The sequence below is a fragment of the Megalops cyprinoides genome, chromosome 17, assembly GCF_013368585.1.
Source record: "Megalops cyprinoides isolate fMegCyp1 chromosome 17, fMegCyp1.pri, whole genome shotgun sequence".
NCBI classification, from domain to species: domain Eukaryota; kingdom Metazoa; phylum Chordata; class Actinopteri; order Elopiformes; family Megalopidae; genus Megalops; species Megalops cyprinoides.
Window position 1 is genome coordinate 15,027,647 of NC_050599.1, and position 22,376 is coordinate 15,050,022.

General features: G+C 38.4%; 2 protein-coding genes across 2 annotated transcripts in view; both read right to left on the reverse strand.

Moving 5' to 3' along the window:
- The window catches only part of vta1 (vesicle (multivesicular body) trafficking 1), a 37,386-nt gene extending 27,056 nt beyond the window's left edge, over nt 1-10,330 (reverse strand). Inside the window, exon 1 of the mRNA XM_036550495.1 lies at nt 10,121-10,330. Within this exon, the coding sequence (XP_036406388.1) occupies nt 10,121-10,211 (91 nt within the window). The 5' untranslated portion in view covers nt 10,212-10,330. The remainder of the gene's footprint in view (nt 1-10,120) is intronic.
- A 5,571-nt stretch (nt 10,331-15,901) lies between these two features.
- Nucleotides 15,902-17,743, reverse strand: gje1 (gap junction protein epsilon 1). Its single transcript, XM_036549217.1, has 3 exons — nt 17,705-17,743; nt 16,776-16,958; nt 15,902-16,297 (listed from the first exon to the last, which is right to left on the reverse strand). The coding sequence occupies exons 1-3, from the start codon at nt 17,741-17,743 to the stop codon at nt 15,902-15,904; spliced, it is 618 nt and encodes a 205-aa protein (XP_036405110.1).
- Nucleotides 17,744-22,376: the final 4,633 nt, after the last annotated feature.

Consider the following 22,376-nt stretch of genomic DNA (forward strand, 5'->3'; position numbering starts at 1 on the left):
GCAACATATCTACCAGGCTGGGAGTGCTCAAGGTATAGCAAATATACCACATGTGCCAAGGACATCTACATAACATACATGTGTGAGCATGTAAAGGGAATATAGAAAATGACAAGTACAAAACTAACTGATGACAAATTGCGAAGTTTAACTAAGCAACAGGAGCTGTCAGACCTTGTGGCTCGGTACACACTATGTTAAAATAAAAGCCGCACACTCGAGTTACCGTCTGGTACCTCATAAATCGGTGACCTTACACTATGTCCTTCCGCACCATTATTTTCAGTTGTAATTTGAATTTAGGTAGTGTTATCTCGGAGCAGATGGAGATAAACAGGTAACAGGTCTGCTCTGGCATTTCATTGTCAACCCCTACGGCCTTTCCTTGTTCACATCTGAAGCGGTAGCTGTTTGGTCAGTCTGCTCTGCAAACTGAGTGGTACAGGTTTGCATCCACAGAGCACCACTGCGGGACCCTTGTGCAATGTATGTGCCACTGGAGCGCATCAGAAAATGTAAAGTCCGGCTGCATCCTGTAGATGGGTCAGGGAACGGTCACCATTTTGAGTTTCCTTGGATAATGCTGCCGGCCCAAGACAGATTCCATTGCTGATTTTATAGTCAGGTGATGACAAAGTATTTTGTTTGTGGCTTTTATCTGCAGTCATTTAGCAAAGCCATGTATTGATGACAAATAACCACACAGTGATGTCAGTGACCACAGCTACTTATGGAATTAAATTGGCCACATGCCTACAGCTTTACAATAACTCCAGTTTTGAGAAATTTCTCTTTATTTCTTAATTTCAGAGAATAACCCCCCCACACACACACCAGAAAAACAGCATTAACAAAATAGTTTTGGGAGAAAAGACCATCAAAATACCTAAGCGGAGGGTAAAACTCTGCATTAAATCTATGTTCCCTTATCCTTGCTGAGACCATGTTTCCTTTAGCTAAATCACCACCACAGCCATGGGATTACTCTGCTGAGACTGGACATCCACCGTAGCAGATCCTAACACATGTTCACAATGTCTTCCTTTGTACTACCATGACGCCCATACAGCTAAACCTCCAATTTTCCTCATCTAAAACAATGCAACATTGAGGCCATTCAGAGCACATGAAAATAAAAACCATAATCCACCACTCTTTTGGAAAAATCCTTTGGCTACGGATATAACTTGCAGCTTTTTTGTGAGGGATAGGAAAGTGTTGTTGTGGCATGAATCTGTCATCCTAGTAACTGAGACACGAGAAAACCTTTCCTAAAACGGTTAAAGTGCCTTACAACCTCTAACTGCTGTTCATTAGCCATCAGTCACTTCATGCCATGATAGTTTTGTTACAGAAGTTTCAAGTACAGATTAAAATTGTCACCCAAGGAACACAACTTGCTACCTTCAGTACTGCAAGATGAATAAATATTTCATTGTACAACATAAAGCCAAAATAATATTATTAAAGTCACTGTTTTTTTTTTGTTCATATGAAACGAGACACTTGATTTTTTTTTGGCACTCAAGTGAGCCCATATGATACAATACTGAAAAAACCTATATCCAGACATCTGCCTTCAATTAGTAAATGTAAATCAATGTCCCAACAGAAACTTTGGTTCAGAAAGATTCACAGTGTTTAACCCTGTGAAATATGCATGAGAAAATTTTAACCAATGACACAAATGCGATAAGAGAACGGCATGCTTCAGCCAGTGAAGGAGCTCAGATGAAAGCCGGACACTGGGCGGAGAGAGTGAGTGGGTCTGCCGTCCCAGCGACGTGGCCGAAGTGTTTTCACCGACATCTGCAGTAGGAGCAGAATTGTGCATTCTGGAATGCCAGCCCTCGCACTCGGCCTTCCTCATTACAAGGATGTTATTATGTAGCTGCAGTTGAATTTGAAGACTGGACGAGGTCCAGGGACAGAGAGGGAAAACAATGTCAAAGAGGGCCTTTTCCATAGGTTTACAGCATTGGGCCGGGCTGCCGGGTCCTGGTTTATGAAGTGGGACAAGAGTCCATGGTGATTCAGACAGAGGGGAGGGTCTCGCCATTTCCCTACACTATAAACAGTTCAGTGGGGCACACAGCCGATAAGAGCCCATGAAATACGTCAACGAAAGATTTATGTTTTAAAAGGCAGACTTGTATTTTAAATTGAGCATTATGCTATCGAGATCCAATTTACCACAGACAATACTGACACTCTGTAACACATGGCACGGCTGCATGTGAACCTCAGTGCTAAGGAGCAATCATATAACAATCAACTGCAATGGAAAAGTGACATGGTTGATCCCCATCCTTACCCAGCGCACATACTCTTATGAGTGAAAAGGCATTCCATCAAGAGGTGCTTTCACAGTATCATTAATCTGAAAGCAGTGTGCCTGCTATAATCATAGTGACAAAATATCATGTTTGACGCAGCAGCTAGAGGGATGGGGTCCTGGAGTGACAGGGGAGAGACGCAGGGCAGTCTTGCTAATGCTGTTTGAATAGAGCTGTAACAGCAACATCTTCACGGGAATGGGGGTGGGGGGGTGACACCACTTCAAATGTAACCAGTCAACAGCAGATGCACTGGCACCGCTGCGTATTCGCCCTTGGCAGCTCCTGTTGGGACAGTATTAATACCAAAATCCCTATCTTAGGCACTGAATATTTCACCAGCTCCTTAACTCCTCTCATGTGTCCAGTGCCTGAACTGTGAGGAAATCAGTTCAAAAACTGAATGTTTTTTTGGACTATTAAAGCCTGCGGTTCCCAAATGTGGAGCTGCTGATGTGAAAATGCTGATTTTCTTCAGTACAGAAAATGTGGCACAATGTATAGTACAGTGAAGTGTTATTTTCCCTTGAAAGCATGAAATTGTGACCAAACTTGAACCACATCATACAGACTTTTACATGGGATTTTAGAAAGAAATCAATAAATTGCGTGCATCTGTCTTTAGTTTGAATCACAACCACAATGATGCAGGGTGAGGTTCTCAAGGAAATAATTCCCTGCGCAGCTTATTCGGGCGCTTGACAGTGTTTCAAGTGCTAGACGGCATTGAGTCATTGAAATAAATGTCAATGCTGACCTCCAGTGGTACATGGAGTTTTTAATCTCTCTCACCATTATGGAGGCCTGAGGTTCTTCTGACATTGGCTCTTGCAATTCCTGAACATGCAAGATGGCGCACATCACAGTGTCAGATCAAATTTGAAGCTGATACTGAACCAAAAACACTCTTTTATGAGTGTAACTTTTTATTCGCTTAGTAATAGTGCGTTAATACTGATGGGTGATTAAATCACTGAAGCACTAGCATAAGGGGTTTTTTGTCTTGCATTTGTAGGTTCTCTGGGTCCTACAACAGTATTTTACAGATGCAAGTATGTTTCTCTCTACATCATTTAGATTAATATAAGAATTATTTCATAAGCCGCAATCAACTTTCATATGAAAGTGAATAACAGACATTTTTCATCAGAGCAAAACTACTCAAGAGAATTAATTAGCAAAATGATTGATATTGCATAGATATATAGAGGTTTCACTTAAATACACATTCAGGTGGATCACATATTCATAGCATATGTGCTGTATGCTTTATTCAATAACAAAGCCCTGCACAACAACAAAACAATGGCCATTTGGAATGCTGAAATTCAAGACAGATCTGCACTGATCAAAAGTCATTTTCTTTGCCATCTGGAGTCTGAATATGTGAAGGGCATGAAATTGGCTTTGTCAAAATCCTCATGGCGCATTGCCCTATTCAATCAGGTAAGAAATGATGGATGCTATACTCCGGATATGCTGAAAATGAGAAAATAACTATCACTGGCAGATTATCATCAAGGGTCTAAGGAGGGAAAGGAAAGGAAAGACCAAACTGGGGAAACGTGTTCTCCAGCATTTTTAGCCTATTAACTTCACAGCATATTCTACATTTCCCATTCAGTTGACATGCAAGCCTTTGTTAGTCATCAGTGTCTCTTTAAAAAAACCACACCACAGAATGACTCTTACCGACAGTCATTATTCTCCTTCAGCGGGAGCCAATCAGACTGAACGGGAATCCTTAAATGGATTTGAGAAGCTTTATTGTTGCCCCTCAGAAATCTTCAGAAACTCCCTGAACATGTTAAAAGCATAGCAGGAAACTAAACACGTCTGACAAAAGGAATCACAGAGGGGGAAAATGGTGCATAACAGGAAATCTGCCCTCTATGTTGGTATGGAAAAAGATCAAAATCCTTTTGTTTTTCTTTTACTTCTCATAAAATTCACACAGCTATATTACACATTCAAATGTAAATGATCATGTGCAGATATACACAAACACTATACCTTGATTCCTATACACTGTAATTAAAGGACTCACAGTCCTCCGAGTGCAGATCTCTTGTGGGCTGCAATATAAACAGTCCATCTGAACTGGCTTTAAATTAGGCAAAAATGGGTCAGCATAATACCAGGCGAACGACATTCCCTATTCTATTCATTAATCTCTTCTTTGATTCATGCGGCTGAATGCACTTGTTCGTTTTTTCGGTGTTTTTTCCCTGTGTGGCAAGAGCTCAGCGCCACATGTAGCTTTCATCCACAAGCAAGATGGTCATCATCAAATCTCTGCCAAGGGCATAACGCGTCTTGCAGTTGGCCACAATGTATAAATGTGTCAACTGGCTGAATATGAGGAGAGACCAATGCTAAGATATATAAATTGGGGTACCATAACATTGTCGGTTATTTAAAGGGCATGAAAATAAAAATGAAGAAGAAGAAGAAGAAGACGAAAATAAGACAAAGATGAAGGGGGAAAGTGGGAATGGTCAGCAGAATGGCCGTTTATTGTATGGCCGTATGAGACTGCGTCCAGATTCTGTATGTTTAAATGAGGTCAGAGGGCACAGAAGTTAATGTCTGTTGGAAGGCACACCTCAGGATCATTGTGGTTATTTCTGCAGAAACCCCAAACAGTGCCACACTGTCAGTGCTGACTAGGCAGGGGGTATGCCCCACCCACCTGTAACTTGGCAGATGGTATTCCTGCAAATCCAATTGCTGCCATCCAGCAATTCTGCATGATTTTAGTATCTTAGAATTCTTCCAATATTGGTGTATTTCATATGAAATTACAGATAGACTAGGATAATGTTTTCAAATCTGAAATCATGTTGTTTCCAAGCAACATATGCACCCAAATTATTATCAAATTAGGCTAAGATTGTCATCATTAACATAGTTTCTTATATTACACAAGATGCTGATTCATTTACTGGCATTGTTGAATTACGTGGTTTAAAAGAGGTTGACAAACAGCAGTATTTTTTTTTCTTTTTTTAACCTTGGAGACAGTCGTTTTCTTACGTAAACCAAACTTGAGATACTGCTTCACTTAGCAAATTCCATCTTTCCTTTTAATGTTACCACAATGCCAAGGTACTGTATTTATTTAATGCAAGCACATGTTAAATTCACCATTACTGTTATTCAGTTATGAATTCAATTTTCTGTCATTTTACCGTAAGTATCACATTTTAAAAGAACTGTGGAGTAAAATTACTATGAAAATATTGTGGGTTGGTAAATTCTAATAATATGACAAAGAGAAAGATGTCTTCCAGGAAAATGAGAAAATTCCCAGCATTAAAAAATGTAATGGGCCACAGTACATTAACTTTCACAGCAGACACATTTTAAAATCCCTGCAGCTGTCTTAGAGTAGTGTGTAAGCCTATGTTGTATTTTGGCCCAGCGTTGACTCTAATTTGGCTTGTGTACCATGATTAACTTTAAGAGCAAGTCTCACAAAACTGACATATGAATACTGAGTTAAACATACTGTGATTTTACATTTGAAATCCAGCTCATCAGGAGTGAAACTAAAATACTAGGGAATTCGGAGCTTGCTCCAGAAAGATGTGGACTTGGATGGGTGCTCCTTCATAGGTAGCTACAAGGACACTATGCCCCTATTCCACCATGGGAACCAGAACCAGTCAGAATCAGAAACAATAACAACAAACATGGTATGTTTTCTGTTTGTGTTTCCACGGTAATTCCATTCCTAGAGTCCCACCTAGAAACTTTTGTCCACCAGTAGACATCACATTTCATTAACAAAATGGAAGGCAATTTACTGATATGAAAAGCAGAAAAGTGCAAAGTAAATCTTGGAGAAATGTCTGCTTTTATATTACTGACTATTTGAAGGATTCACCTTCAGTCTGTCCTGAAATTAACCAGCTACTATGTGTGCTCCCAGCTTGCTAGAACAATGAAACAGCCATTTTGGTATTGCACATGCTTGCTACACACAACCATAGATGATCACCGTTTCTGCAACGTTACAGAGACAGGGTATTGCCGACTCACAAACACTTCATTTATAGGTTACTGCACCCAGCAAGCACACTAGTCTACGTTGAAATAGCTAGTTCAAATGCTGTACATGGTGCATAGAGTGAAGAACTAGATTCAGACTGAGTCCCATGAGACAAATATTGTAATACTAATTTGTGTAGTTATGCTTTTCTTTATTTTTTCTTGTTAATCAGATGTCCGTTAATGTTGCTCTCATGAATCTTTTGGGGCTGGGCAGATCCTGAATGTAACACCGTACCGATCACTGATGGGTGTTTATACTGTTATGCTGCTATTTTAGCAATATTATTATTATTCACTGAAATTCTGACTGTTCTGCACCTAACACCCAGCACTGCTGAGATTATCACCGCATAAGGAGGGTAAGTGTATCTCATAAGGCCCCAAGAGCAATTAAGTCCACTGGCTTTTTAAACCACAAATCAAACCACTGTTGATGACCATTTTGGCATTAGCTTCTTAGTACGCCATTTGTTACGTCAAGCTAAAGAGACTTAAGTTATTGATGGCCATATATCAGCACTTACTAGTGGCTATTTTTCAAAGAAAAAAATCATATACAAAGCAGGAATCTGAGACAAATATCACTACCATAGTTTAGTGTCCTTTTAGAGCAATTTTCTTCCAATTAAAACTAATTGACTTTACTTTTTTACTGCATACCTTTAGGATGGACAAAAATCACAAACACATTAGCAAACAAGGCGTGAAGTCTATGTCCCATAAAATTAGATTAGGTAAACCAAAGACAGTAGTCCAAAGCATTTTCAAACATTAAACACTAAAAATTATTCAGGTTGGGGGAAAAGTTTAATTTTTTTATTTATCAAAAGAAAAAAAAACACAAGATAAACTTTTGCGCTTAAAACACACAGATTTTTTTTTTTTCTTTTCACCTCATTTTTGTGACATAAATGCTAGCTTGTCTGAAACATGGGTGCGTTTACCCTATAAGTCACTCTGGATAAGAGCATCTGCCAAATATATAATACAAATAAATAATAACTGAGGCATTCATTGAGAAATGTCACCCAAGGAATGAAAGATCTCTTTCTTTGCAAAGGAAGAGAGCCCCTATTCTGATAGGAAAATGTCAGCATCAATGATACTTTGACAGATCTTTTTGTGGATGGGCCACTACTGTCATGGACACAGAGAAGTTGCCTGAGTGGAGTGGGAAGCTGTGCAGTAAACACAGCACATCCCTTCATCTGATGGCACTGATGAACGTCACAAAGGATTTTTTACCTACTGCAAAAAGTGTGCAGAATTCTCAGTATTCAACCAGCATGCTGTGACACTTATATACCGTTTTGGCATGATGCTTGGCAATACAATGAATATTAATCCATAATGCATAATTGGCAATTTGGATTACGAGCTATGACACAGACTACATTTCCATGCCAATTAATATTCTAATGTTACACTCAATGTTCAATATTCAACTCATGTAAATACCTTATATAACCATATATTAACCACAAACATCTTATATAACCTCCTTTAACCATAAACTGAATGAGCCTGTATATTCCAGTTATGAGAAACTGAATATGACATATTCCTCTATTAATCAAAATATTGAGGGACGTGCACACTTTACTCAAACTATTCCCCTTATGATCTTAGATCTGCAAGCAATCTTGGCTCACAATTCACTCACTAGCTGTCAAGACTGACAAAAAAAAGCTCATATTTTTTGGAGCAACGAGGGGAGCAACGAGGAGAAAAGTGTTCCCAAAATGCTGCTTTGCAGGGGCTCCTGGGTTGCTCAGTGGCTAGGGCAATTTTCTTTGAGCGCATGCTGAGTTCAAGTTCGATCCCAACCATGTCATCACCCAACAGTAACTGCGAGACCAGAGCAGCAGAACAAACTGGTTTTGCTCCGCCGGGGATAGAGGTGGTTATATAGACACCAGTTGCTCGTCTCACCCCTCTCAGGCACCCTGTGAATCATCAAGAGCCTTACAGGTGGCTGAGATGACGTCAGTGAAGCCGCACCCACCCCAGGCTGGCACTTAGCTCCCTGTAGCTGTATGCCTTGCAGTTTGAAAAACAGTTACAGTTATTACACCTGCAACCTATCAATGTCAGACTGGTAGCCACTCATTCCCATGTGATATTTGGGCCTGGCTGCAGGCAAAACAGCTCCACCCACATTCCTAGTTTTAGTTGAGCATGAGCTTTATTAAGCAGCTAAAATGACAACATTCCACACCACATGGTTATTGTTTGGCCTGACAGTAAAGCCCGAGGAAGCATCCATATGAAATTAAGTTTGGTCTGGTTCCACTTCTGAGAGCATAAAATGGGCCAGGCAAAGATATAGCTATGCCTGAGATACAGATATGCCTGATCAGTTAGCCTAATTGCTTATCTGTTGTCAGCTAGCACAGTAAATATGTGCTATACCACAATGCATTTGTTAACTTACAAAGAAATAACAAATAAATTAAAAAATATTTTAACATGACACAAATGTTAATTATAGTGTGCACTGAGGTGAATGGTGATTAGCCTACAAATTGTTTCTGTCAAATTAAAATTAATAAGAAAAACTTATTAATAATGTAATAATATTATGCAATAAATCACTGACATCATTTACAGTATGTAAATAACAAACAAATACTTTATCTGAACAAATAATCATTTATTTGAATAGCATGAACTGTAATGGATTAGTCCTACTGCTCAGACTTCTTAAATTGTTTAGACCAAAATCAGCATTCAAATGGCCTCAATTCAAGATTTCTTACATTTTTGGGCTCATTCAACTTTATTTTTTTTAAAATCACATTTGCTGTTGCTTAAATTTTCTCTATTGTATGCCAGTTGGCGAGTAAGGTAGATATATAGCCATCTGCCACTTCAGTACACAGAACTTGTTGAGTAACTGTAGATGTTAGCGAACTACCTAGCCAGCCACGTAACTTTATATAGTGAGTAAATATATTTATAACTATTTAGTTCTAACTATTGTGGCACCAATAGATAAACTTTTCTGTGCTTATCGTTGATCCTGTCACGCATGGCTCATTTACCTACCTACCTTCCATTTGCTAAAAAGCTGGCTAACTGCTGATAGGCTGCATTGATTGCTAGCTGATTACTTAGTCAACCAACAAGCAAATTGGTAATCTCAAGGTAACGTTACCAAAACAACTATCTGAAGTTAAGTAGCTATACTACTGATAATAAGCTACCTGATCATATTCTACAGACTTTTGAGAGATACTGTGCTAATTAGCCAGCTACTTAACTAAAGTTAGATAGAAGTTATAGTTAACTTGAGTTACCTCAAAGACATCTCCTTAACCTCAGCTAGCTGAATTAACCAAAGGAACTGTAGTTAGCGTCAAATTACTGGCTTCTTTATAATACTAAGATAGCTTACTGACTAACGTTATGCCGTTCTCATGACTCTCATGCAAATAAGCTAAGACAGCTACTACGTTGCCGTGAAGGTTTAAGTGGCAGTTAAACATAACTATGGAACGTTGAAAGTATCAATAACGTTAAGTACCGTTAGTAACGTTGACTAAGTTAACTTAACAAGCTAGCCAGCATCACGGCATTACATATAATTAGCCACTAGCTGTTCCAGACTATCATGTCTGTGTCTCAATGGGTCTTCATTAGCTAGCGTGCTAACTACACATTGTTCAGCCAGATAGCTAGATTAGCTAGCTTGCTAGCATAGCCAGGCATTGAAAATGCAGACTCACAGTAATAAGCCACCGCTGGGTCCCTTTTCTCGTGTTCCTGGGCCGTTCTTAGATGGTGCTGAATGGCTTTTAACTGCGGCGGTACAGCCATACCTAAATAAGTTACTGTTACGATACGATACAAGAAGGCAAATACAAATTCTTCACTCTGTCTATGATGCACAAACACCAGACAAAACAAACCAGGAATTTTGACACTCTTCCGCTTCCTGAATCATTCCATTCACGCCTCTAGCGACATCTATTGACTCGGAGGACTATAGGTGGGGTCGCTAAGTCTTGTCGCATAACGTGACTTTTCTCATGATTCACCCAGGATGGGCGTTAGCTACCTGCCATAGTAACACAATGGTTGGTTGGCTATGCAAACCTCTGGCGAAGGGGTGAGGAATCCGACATCAGGTTCCATGGGAAAATTCATGTGACAAATAATCCTGTTGTTAGATATGCTGAAATTTGATTGTGGCTATTGTTGAAATTGTGTGTGCCTTGAATGGGAAATATTATAAACTATAATTTCCATATAGCTTTTCCATTGCATACAACATTACAGGCTGCATTACCTTAACCCTGCAGTCTTTTTCTTCATTGTTGTCTTATCTTGCTGATTATTTTGTATTAAATTTACTTACTTTATAAATTTTATTTTGAGTATTTACCATTAAATGTTGTCATGTAACATGTTTCAGCATGAGTAGATCAGTAATGTAGATCAGCGAGACAATGATTTGCTGCAGTAATTATGGGTCTGCCTGATTCTTAAAATTAGGGAAAAGATAACTGCACAAAGGAAATCACCCAGTGGCATGTATCCATTCAATCTAATATATAACAATATTCTAAAGTTTATTTTGCTGCTCAATGTCTGTGACCTTTCAAGTATCTATTGTAAACCACCCAATAACACCAGCACATATACAAGACATTTTGTCTCTATCTGTGACATTCCAATAGCTTTTAAAAGGCAGCTGCAAGCAGTGATTTCAGGGGCAAAGCAATAATATTTCTTGAATAAAGTTTTGCTCAGATTTTTCAATCCAAAATGAGAGAAATACAGTGTGGTGGACATCGAAAGTATAAATTACTCTCCTATTTCTTGTGATATGAGACGTGTGTATGTTATGAAGAAATCACACAACACATACAATAGGATTCAGCTGTAGTGCATTTATTATTCAAGTTCATACAGTCTCAACTTCCATATGTCAAGCAATGTTGCAACCTCCTGCTTGTGACATTAACCTCTGTCCACTGATGTGACTATGTCAGTGTAGGGTACATAACTGCAGCATAGTACATTGTGCTACTTATGTCACCAGCTATGCATTTCTGAATAAAACACAATGGTGTGCCAAGTTTTATGGATCTTCACTTCACATGGATGAATACTGAGAAATACTGGAGAAAATTAAAACTTTTTGACAGAATTTAATATAACAGCAATACTGTGAGACCAGATGACACCACATTTGGTGCAATGACACATCTTGTGCATCTCTCCATAACTGAAAGTAATTTCATCACCTTTGGTGCTTGGCCCCCTAAAACCCAAAGGGACTGATTCTGACTTAGCTGCACTAACATAGTGGCTAATCACAATAGTGGCAGTTTGTCCAATGAGGAAAATAGGACTCTCCAGTTTCTAAGCAGAGCTTGCTGATTGGCACCCCACAGACTGGAACAAGTGTGAAGTCTCGGAGAGGAAATACTAACAAGCATTCTACCCTATCGCTCATGGGATGCTGTTGATATGGATGAAGTTGTGTAAGTTCCATTGTAAAAAGGACCTTGCCGGACAAGCCATAACATAACATTAAACTGCTTCCAGAGTTTTTAGAGAGTTAAAAAAAAATGTAATGATATGAACAGTTTTAAGGAGATATCTACAATATATAATAGATATCTATTATTAAACGTAGATATCTACAACTCAATTACAGATATGTCTAGCTGAGGTGTGGATTTCTACAATGTGATTGAACACCTGTAATGCACAGTAAGGTTCACACATCATCCAAGTGATGGGTTGCACAGTAGTCAGTCAGTTACTGAGTATGGCAGTAATAAAAAATCTGTTATATCATACAGCTCAGCATCCTGACACAACATTCTGCACATTCAGAAACGTCATGATTACACTGTGAGTCCAGCATCTGATTATAAACTTTACTAAACGGAGTATAAACTATGCCAAACTATAATTACTGCTTGTAATCTCCAATGCCTACTCAGAAATTGTCATTCAATCTGTACTTTAATCAATGCTGGATCAGATGTTTATAGCTTCAGCCTCTTGAAGCAATTTAACCTGCAACATTGTTCTTAAAAATATATATATGAAAATATTTTATGACAAGAAACGGTAAATACTAGATTATTAGGTTGATCTCAGCATTGATAACAGTGTTCTACAGACAAGAAAATAGTGATTTGACAATTGAGGGTATTAAGGTTGCCAACAGTCCCTGTGTAGATGCTCATCTTTCTGGCCAACTAGTATGGCTATGCATGCATACATACTGTACATACATACATACACACACACACACACCATATATGCCACCCACAAAAGAGCATGGTGCATATGAGATTGCCTCTCATTAGCTGCAATGCCATGGCACTAGCCACATGTTGGATACTGTTTGATCCCAAACATGTACAATGGAAGAGCATAAGAGAAGCATTACTTCAATCATCACTGCCATGCTTTCTGTGCAATTGATTTCTGTCTTCTTCATTTTGATGCTCTTTCTGTCTTGTAGGTTATACAGTGTAGACTAGAATGCCCAGTTTCTCAGCCGCATGTCTGCGGTCTGAAGTAGACAATTGTAACAAGCTAACAAGAAGATAGTGTTTGATGAAAACATCAGCAGCAAGAATCTGTTTTTCTACCACATCAACTGGTGTCCAGCTAAATTAAAGGTTGTATGCACAACCATACATTTTACAACTTAGGTAATTTAATTAACATGAGATATGACGCATTGCATTAACATTTTCAGTGTCTCAGTTATCAGTTATCATGTGCCATTGGACTCAGATGAAAATCACATTACATGCTGCAAGTGAGGCAAAATGATTCCTACAAGCTTGCCTGGTTCACATAAGCGAAATATTTTGATAGTGTCTGTATAGGAATGATTCTGTCTTTGATTCTGATTCTGTTCTGAGACTTGTCTGTGTTTGCTTCTTATGTCAGTAATTCTTACAGACTGTATTGTATTATTGGGGAGTATTTGACAAGTAATCATTCTGTTTGTTTTGCTCTGTTATCATTGTATATTCATCTTCAAAGATGCACTCTGCCAAGTGTGAAGTGGCAATTATACTGCATAAGACACTCTATTGATTAGGCCAGTTTTAGCAAGAAATACTTAAGTGCCACAGCAGCCGATCACTAAGTAGATTTCATGTGATAGACTGTCTTCTGCAGGACTCAGAGCATTTAAATGTTTTAAATCTGGTTTTCAAGTAGTGCATTTTCATAGATTACAGCACTGACAACAGTGGAGGCAAGTTGCCCTGGATAATACTGTTTACAGATAAATTGTTTAAGATAATAATGACATACGTATGAGATAATGAAATATACAGGGGGTGGTTTATTACTACAACCTTAAATGTGTTTCCCATATTGCATTCTACAGCTGTCAAAAGTTTTGTCTATTGCATACTACATTCCTTTTTCTTCACACCATGCATCCTGTTTATGACACACTAAAAACCTAGATTAGGTGCTAAAGAGAAGTCAATGTATACCATCATACTAGGTGCAATGCATCCTTAAAAGAAATAACTACAGTAAGTTAAGTTGGGTTAAGATGGAACACATGGTCAAAAATAAATAGTCTGTGTTCTAGTCTCTAGAGGAAGAGGATTACATCTTTTTACAAAGATACTTAACATGTAAGTCCTTCTTTAGCCGATAACCAGAAAATAAGCCTCCTCCAAGCATAACTGCATGAGAGAGTAAAGAGCCATGTGTACAAAACATTGGCACACCATTTCTAATAAACATTTTTAATTAATCAATTTGCAGACACTTTATTACTTTACATAAGAAAATGAATGTTACCTTAAAAGCTGCATAAACAGACATGAAAGCACTACTGGAATTAGTATTTAAAAACTACACAGAACAAATGGTCTGAACGTATGTGATGGTCATAAAGTTTGCCCCTTTTATTTAAAAATGCAGGCATGTACGTATTTTGCATCTACATATTTTGCTATACAGTAGTATCAACAGGACAACAACTGTGACAGAGTCTGGGGACAATAATAAATGTAACACCGACAGAACTGATGGTGACGTTGTTTGAATCTGATTTGGCTTGACAGCTACCAAATGTTTATCTAACAGCATCATATTAGTATTAAAACAACAGTGTCAATACAACTAAAAAAGAAAAGAAAAGAAGAAACTACTAATTCATTTTTTTAGAGAATGTGCTCCAGGTCATTGCTACTGGTTAAGATGTATTTCAGCATCGAGCAGCAAAATATAAGGGGACAAACTTTAAAACCATCCATTCTAAATACCAGTGCACAGTATGCCATATTGTACCTGAGATGATACACTTAGCTGAGAAAAATAACAAAAGTTGGATGGATGCCTGATAATTACTTACAGATATCAAGAAACAATAGAGGTAATCATTTTCATATTGACCACTACACAGGGATTAATTCAAAAGCACCATTCATAAAATACAGGCTATGAGTGAGGCCAGGAAATATAACACAGTCAAAACTCCAGGTATCCAAGCACACTGTGACCAGCACTTTTTCTGAGTAATGAAAACCCAATTAACCAGACATATCGAATTAAGCAGCAACATAGAAAAAGTTGCAGTAAATCCTAATACACCTGGCAGCATGGATAACCATTGTATTTGACTGTTGGAAAAGAACAAAACTGGGATCTTAAACACCTCCTTTTCACTCCTATAAAGTACATCATTTAAAATGACTAATAACTAAATGGTCTCTTAGAATTTCAAAATGGAGAAACTTGAGTGGCGAAACTTAATGTCATTTACTATGTGAAGATAATTTATTTCTCATTTTGAAGAAACTACTACACTTCCACTCTCTTCAGTGAGTGATACGGGAAAGCCAAATTGCTGTTTCAACAGCTGTATCTGTGGCTTTCTTGGCCTTTTTTGGCTGTTTAAGTAATAGCTTAGCTCTTTCAAAATAAGCTATTGTACAGCTAGGGGAACAAGCCATTTTATATAAGCTTGAGATTTGGATACACAGGGTGATTTCAGTAATTGACTTACTGTATGTATTTCTGTCTGCATCATTGAATGAATCCTCTGCAAAAAAGACTAGTTAATAATATTCAACATTACTATACCAACGTTACAGAACACAAAGATTTCCATTGGAAAAAAAACAACAATTACATACAAGACAATGTTTCCATGACTTGTTTTGGGCAATGTTTTATAAATTAAAAACTGCATAAAATACAGCTATTTATACAATAGTACTATACCCTCAAAGGTCCGTGTTCCTTTTCCTGTTAAGCCTTCAGAGTTCTGAATAGATGCAATTTTCTAAATCTTTTCTAGGAAGGAAAAATGACTGTTGGTTAATTTGAACACTGCAATTGCAGCAATAAAAAAGGGCCAGTGTGTGTCCCAGCTGGAAAAAAGCAGAGGTATGGAGTTTGAAGCCTTTGTCTCCATGTAAAGACCTGGATTAGACACACGAAAAAGCACAAAGTGAGCATTTATTATTTGATCTAAAACTCTGCAGAGAATAACATGCAGGTCATTGACTAGCTAGGTAGCCTAATCGTCTACAGAGTATCTCAAAAACCTCAGCCACGCACAGCACCACTGTGATCACAGTAAAGGTGTACATTGCACTGAGGAAGATGGTCTTTTCAAAGTGTTCAGGGACCATGCACTTGGTGACGTTGAACATTTTCTCCAGGGCACTAGCGTCACACATGTAAATGGGGTGAACTTGGAAACCAAAAAGATGACTCTGTAGCCAAAAGGCTATGACCTCAAGAATAATCCTTAACAGAACAGAGATGATGTAAAAGACGGTGTATATGGGTCGTTCAAGGATTTCTTCCTGGTCGATGTTTTTACAGGCTGCATATAGGTGGAACACAGCCCCGGGAACCAAAACAGTTACAAGCTGCAAGGCCCAGAATACCTGTAGAGAGAAACACTTCCTGTTTACATCCTCAGAGGCTAACAACAGCATGAGCATTATGAGGATGTAAGCACACATCATAAAAGACATCAGAGGCAATTACAGTCAGTGTTTTTGTCATAATATGACACATTTCTGTTTTATTTCAGTCTAAAATCAGCAAACGTGCACTCCACGAAAAAGTGACACTGCCATAAACCAAGACCATACTGCTTCATGCCTTGACTGAAATACCCCCTGAGGATGCAATAATACTTACATATAGGAATTTACCTAATAAACACTACTGTACTATCAACAATACAATTCAAACAACAAATATACAGATTCAGATTATATTTCACTCATATTATTCTATCTGCAAAACATTTCCGTAAAAAACGAACTTTTGTTTGCCACTGTCATAACACATTTGCATTATTTGCCTTTTGTAAGTTGTTGCACAACAAGCACACAAGACACAAGGTGCCTGATTTACCTGAGGTGTTATTGGCCTGAATTGGTTGTAACAGTAGAGATTGAGCTCCCGTCTGTCTGGGTCGCAGCTGAAATGCAGAGCCTCGTTGCCATAAACGGCAAAGCCCAGGACACCAAGAAAGAACATGCGCACAGAGCCGAAGAACAGGGTGTGGAACTGCCCAATCACAGTTGGAGGCCTGAGCTAAAATACAAAAAAGGGGGAAAAAAAGCATTGACAGGCAGATTGTAATTACAGCAGAAGCCACCAAAACGCTGCAGGCTGTGGAGCAGTACCGGCACATCAAGAGCACAATATTTATGGATAAAAAAAGACATAACAATTTTACACAACATTTTCAGAGCTATCTCAAGCTTTACATTATCTTGGTATTCAGATGAACCGCCCATTCTCATCTCGAAAAAGTCTCCAGCTAAACCAAAATTTTCACTCAACTTTCAATCAATTTAAACCAGCAATGTTGCGTTCTTCAAAATCATATGGGCGTCAGTTTGTTTTGAAAAGTGCTGGGGACAACGACGGGTTCGACGTGTTCACACCTTTTTAAAGTGGTGGGGACGAAATGGGCCACGACAAAAAAAATGGTGGGGACATGTCCCCAGCGTCCCCAGCGAAAATGACGCCTATGCATATGCCATTGAAACGGTAACAAGCTAAAGGCATGGTTGAGCTCCATTGAACAAATGAACAGTGCCTCGGGTAGAGAGGATAATCACATTTCAGGAACACAAATCTACCACACCCAGTATAATTTTAGGAGGTCTCTGTAACATAAATAAAAACAAACGATAACTTATTATTTTATTATTTTGTCCTTTGCGTGTCCTTCGGAAGCTGCCTAATTCCGCTACCTACAAACGTGTCCTTCTTCCACACAATGTCAGACAGTCGACCACAGTACTAACTTTTTTTGGCAATCGCATACTTACACATCCTTCATAAAAGTTCTTGATGTAGTTTAAAGACATGGCTTGGCCGCTGTTCTCCCAGTTCAATTATATGGTAGCGCGTGCCCGTCATTGCCAATCTGCTGGCATCAGGCGAACTCGTGCTATAATTCTGTAGCTCCTAATGACCTTTTGCTGTAGAAAGCCCTTGTCAATGCATATTTCTCTTTTATCCGCGTTGCCTTCATCAATTTACTCACTCAGTACAAAAAAGACAACAAAAAGGAACAACAAAAGCACGGGACATGTGGTCTGACCATAATCCCTGCTGAACTCTGTCAGCGAAAAACAACTCTTGTACAACACAATGGGGAGCGAGAAAACATACAACAAAATACAATGCAATTGTAGCTCTCAAGAGTGCACTTTATTGAAAAGCTATCTACACCGAGATACTATAATAAAACAAACTAAGTTTGTTCAATTCCACTTCAGTACTGAAGAAACTTTTTTAAGCACTGAAGTTATCAACATTTTCCCCATTTTACAGAATATGTACCAAACCGTTTTAGATACTGAATCAGAATGACTACCTTTCAAAATTCAACTTTTCAAAAAAACGATGAAACATCTTCAAATACCCGTCAGATTGAAAAAAACATGTCAAAGTAATTTTTGTCGAAATAGAATTTAACTTCTCTAAATAACAGGTATAGAGAAACGTTGAAACACAGCCAAAGAGTCAAAAGTCACCTATTCATTTAAGTTGTATCGATACGGTACACACCCTGCAATGTAAATACTTGTGGATGATCATTCACGAAGTTGTCGCTGGTTCTCCTGCCTCTGCAAACTACAGTAGGAGCCACCGCCACAGAGCAAGAAACGTTCATATAAAACGTGTATTAAAATGAAGTCCACACACCAACCGTAATCCAGGCGGAGTGTTGTTTATCCCCCCCATTCAATCAGAGTTTGGGTCCCGTCCTCATGCCACTACTGAACTCCGAGGGAGAGACCTGGTGGGAGAGGACCATGGTGGTAGCGCTTCTTTTACTTTAAGAAGGGACACGGTGTCACAAATAAATGCACTACCCAGTAAGTATAAAAGCAACAAAGAGATATGACATTTGGCATAGTGTATAGAGAATTATAGACAGAAGCACTAATTACCTAAATAAAGATAACAAGGTCCTGCAAGCATTCAGTCAGACGGCACGTGGTCCATGTGACGTAAGGTCTGTGATCCCGCTGGGCTCATCACTTGCGATGAAATCCACTGCACTGTTGAGGACAAATCGTTGTCACTACCGCGTGTGGACGTTTCAGCTGCTTGAATATACACCGATTTAAATGGCAATGGTCGACAATATTTGAAGGCCTTAATGACTACTCTCACATCTATTTGACATGATGATTACCAATTTACCTAAAATAACTGAATTTATGGCTTCAGCTAGAATTTTAAATGGAATAATGAGAGATGATTGACGACCACATTTTGTTTACAGAGTGACCAGTCTGTGTAACTTTCCCGCTGAGTGAATTCCTTAGGCCTACATGAACAGATTTAGAAAGAAATATCATCTCGAAGATGATCAGAATTTTTGTAGGTTTCCACTGGGCTCTTTTTTGGTGTTCATGAAAATCTATACAATGCACCAAAGGCTTCTAAATGTCATCTATTAAAGTGTCGAATACATTCCACCTTATCTCAACAATGACAATTCACACATGCACAGTATTGAAATATGAAATAAAAAATGTGGATTAATTTGTCTATATTGTACATTGCCTTCATCACAGTGTATGTAATCTGGTGGGAATCAGAGCTATCACTTCAAATTGTACTTTGTAGAGAAAAATGCACCATCAACCCATTTATTTTAACCCTTGAGTTGTGACAAACATTAGTAATATCCATGACTTAGCTTTAAAGGGATTAGGATTAATATCATTTTACCAGTCAAAGAGCTGTTTTCAAAACTATATTTGTCATTTGCACATGGTCAAGGCATTGATTCAACATAGGCCACTCTCATAACAATGCTTAAATATGTCCTTGTATCTTTCTATCTAGACCCAAACCATTTCAGGAAACTCATGGTCAGTAAAATATCATATTGCAGCCTTTTGATATGATTGCATACAAAACTTATTACTATATCACTAATATGAATGTTTTATAAAAGGTAAAGGAAAACAACATTTTTGTTGTATGTAGTTATACTTCAAAACTTATTGTTATTCATTCCATTCATTTGATGATTTTGAAAGAATGTTTGCCTACACCAGCATTTCCAAAACCTCTCCTGGAGGTCCACTTGTCCTCTATGGTTTAGATCTCTCCCTGCTCCAACACAGCTGATTTAAATGGACAGTTTGTTATTAAGCAGCTTCAGGAGTTCATAACAAGTTGATCATTTCAATGAGCTGTGTTGGAGCAGGGAGAGATCTAAAACATGCAGGACAAGGGGTCCTCCAGGAGAGGTTTGGGAAACGCTGGCCTAGACAATGATCCTTCCATTAAAGCACAGAGCCCAAAGTCATTTCCTCAGGTTTCTCAAGTGCAGGAGTAAATGTGTATTGGAATGCATTTCCACCTGTGAAATCTGAGTGTCTTTGGCAAAGAAATTATTACGCTTGAGAAAAAAATATCTGTATTTACAAAATATTTCCAGGCACATTGTTGCTAGCCATCAATCTTGAAACATAAAATGAAAGCATAAAGCTTCCTTTTGACAGATAGCAGTGACAAGTGCAATAGCTTGTGTACCCTTATCCTCATGGCAAAACTGGGGAGATTGAAAAAATTCATTCATCAATCAACCAGAAAATTGGTTCCATGGACAATTCTTTATTAGTACTCTCATTTCCAGTTCTTTAACTCATAAATGCTATACACACTTTACTCATAAATGCTATACACACTTTAAGATATACTCAATTCTGATACTTTGGTGGTGAATTGCACGTCTGGGCTTATGATGGGGACTTCTTAAAAGTCTGAAAACGGCAATCATTTATAAGTCCTCTGTTGATGAAGTGGTGGTCAGACGTCATCTCCAAGCATCACAGTGATTATTAAGGACATGCAGGGCATTACAACACAGTTGCTTAGCAGACGCTCTTATCCAGAGTGAGACACAATTATTACACATCATACATTTTCACAGTTGAAGGCAATATGTTTAGGCAATTGTGGTCCATTACCTTTCCGAAGGGTATGACAGCAATACTGCACTAGGAATCTACTACTAGGCTACTCACCATCTGACTCGTTCAGCCAGACAGTTGCAATCAAATATTTAATTTTCAATGTCTAATTTTAGATATTTTAAATAGTTTTATTTTTTTTTAATTACTACATTGCCAGGACTTTATCCACCAAAGCCTAATCCACACAGCTGCTATTGTTTCATAATACCTTAATTCTAATAGTATAGGAGTCACATTAATTTTTTTTTAAAGACTATTGATGAATTCTGTACATCAATTTGTATTTGAGTAGCTTGAGTGAATATTCCATTAGGGTGCATTTTGCCTCTGATTGACAGACTGAACTATGGAGTGGGTGGGGGTACTAGTGCCACCCTGGGCAGAGCCTGTTAAAGTGCAGTATCCTCTCTTCATACTGGAGTAGCCAGGACATGCTCTGATCCAACTGGTTATCCATGGATAACATGTTAACATATTATTTGAATCAATTTAGTTAGAGTAGTCAAGTCATTAATTTGTAATTCTAGACTTAAGGGTAACATCAATTTGCTAATCAAAACCATATCTCAGTGTAATAATTTATGGAATTGTTTGTACATTACTTTTGGTTTTTATGTATGTTTTGCTTTAAATATATCTTGATATCAGACTGTCTATAACTCCTGAAATGTTGCATGGGCCAGTAGATGTCACTAAGTTAACACATAGGCATACAAATGGTACTGTACTCTCTGTCACAAAACGCGTTTGACGTGATCTTAATTCATGACTGATAACGTTTTAAATAAACTGCATGCCCACGTGTATGTCAACAGTAGATCTGGCTGACTGGCCCATAACTGTCAGTCACCCAGATCTACTGTTGCAATGATGCAATTAGACATACAGGTGGCCATGCAGTTTAATTAAAACTTCAAGAATCACAATTGCGGTAAAATTAAGCAGTAAGGAAATCTTGAATTGTGAAACTGAAGATTACTAGGATATCTGACACACGAGACGTTTACCTCTTATCATATCAAAGATGCTACCCCCTGTCACTTCCTTTCAGCTCTTTGTTGGATTTCTTCCCTCGCTCGCTTCTCTTGGTGGCTCACAGAATAATACAACAGAGCCTATCGGAGGCAACACATTACACTACTATATGCTATAGGGTAAAGTAAAACCTGCACATGAGGTGGCAGCAGGTTTGTGTAGGTTGCAAGAACAGAGTTTAGTACAAGCTGATGTTCAACAAGTAATTTTCTCTAGGAACTCACAGTGCCATTTAACATTGCAGAGAATATGTCTCACTCTTAGGCTAAACATTCATACTGGCACTGCCCAGGGAACTTGTAGCAAGGATAATTACGTTTTTTAAAATCTTTGCCGTTATACTTACGGGGATCATGGAACAAGCACCTTGATAATATGCATGGGCGTACTGTACTCCAGACGCAAGAGAGAAGGTAATTGAACGGGCAGCACGTGTGTATTCATTTTACTACATCATTCT

Bases quoted from the DNA above. Each gene is read 5' to 3' on its own strand.
- gje1 (XM_036549217.1), bottom strand. From the start codon at position 17,743: ATGTCTTTAAACTACATCAAGAACTTTTATGAAGGATGT. The intron at 16,959-17,704 runs GTAAGTATGCGA...TTTGTATTTTAG, and splicing joins AGAACTTTTATGAAGGATGT to CTCAGGCCTCCAACTGTGAT. The intron at 16,298-16,775 runs GTAAATCAGGCA...TTCTCTCTACAG, and splicing joins TCAGGCCAATAACACCTCAG to GTATTCTGGGCCTTGCAGCT.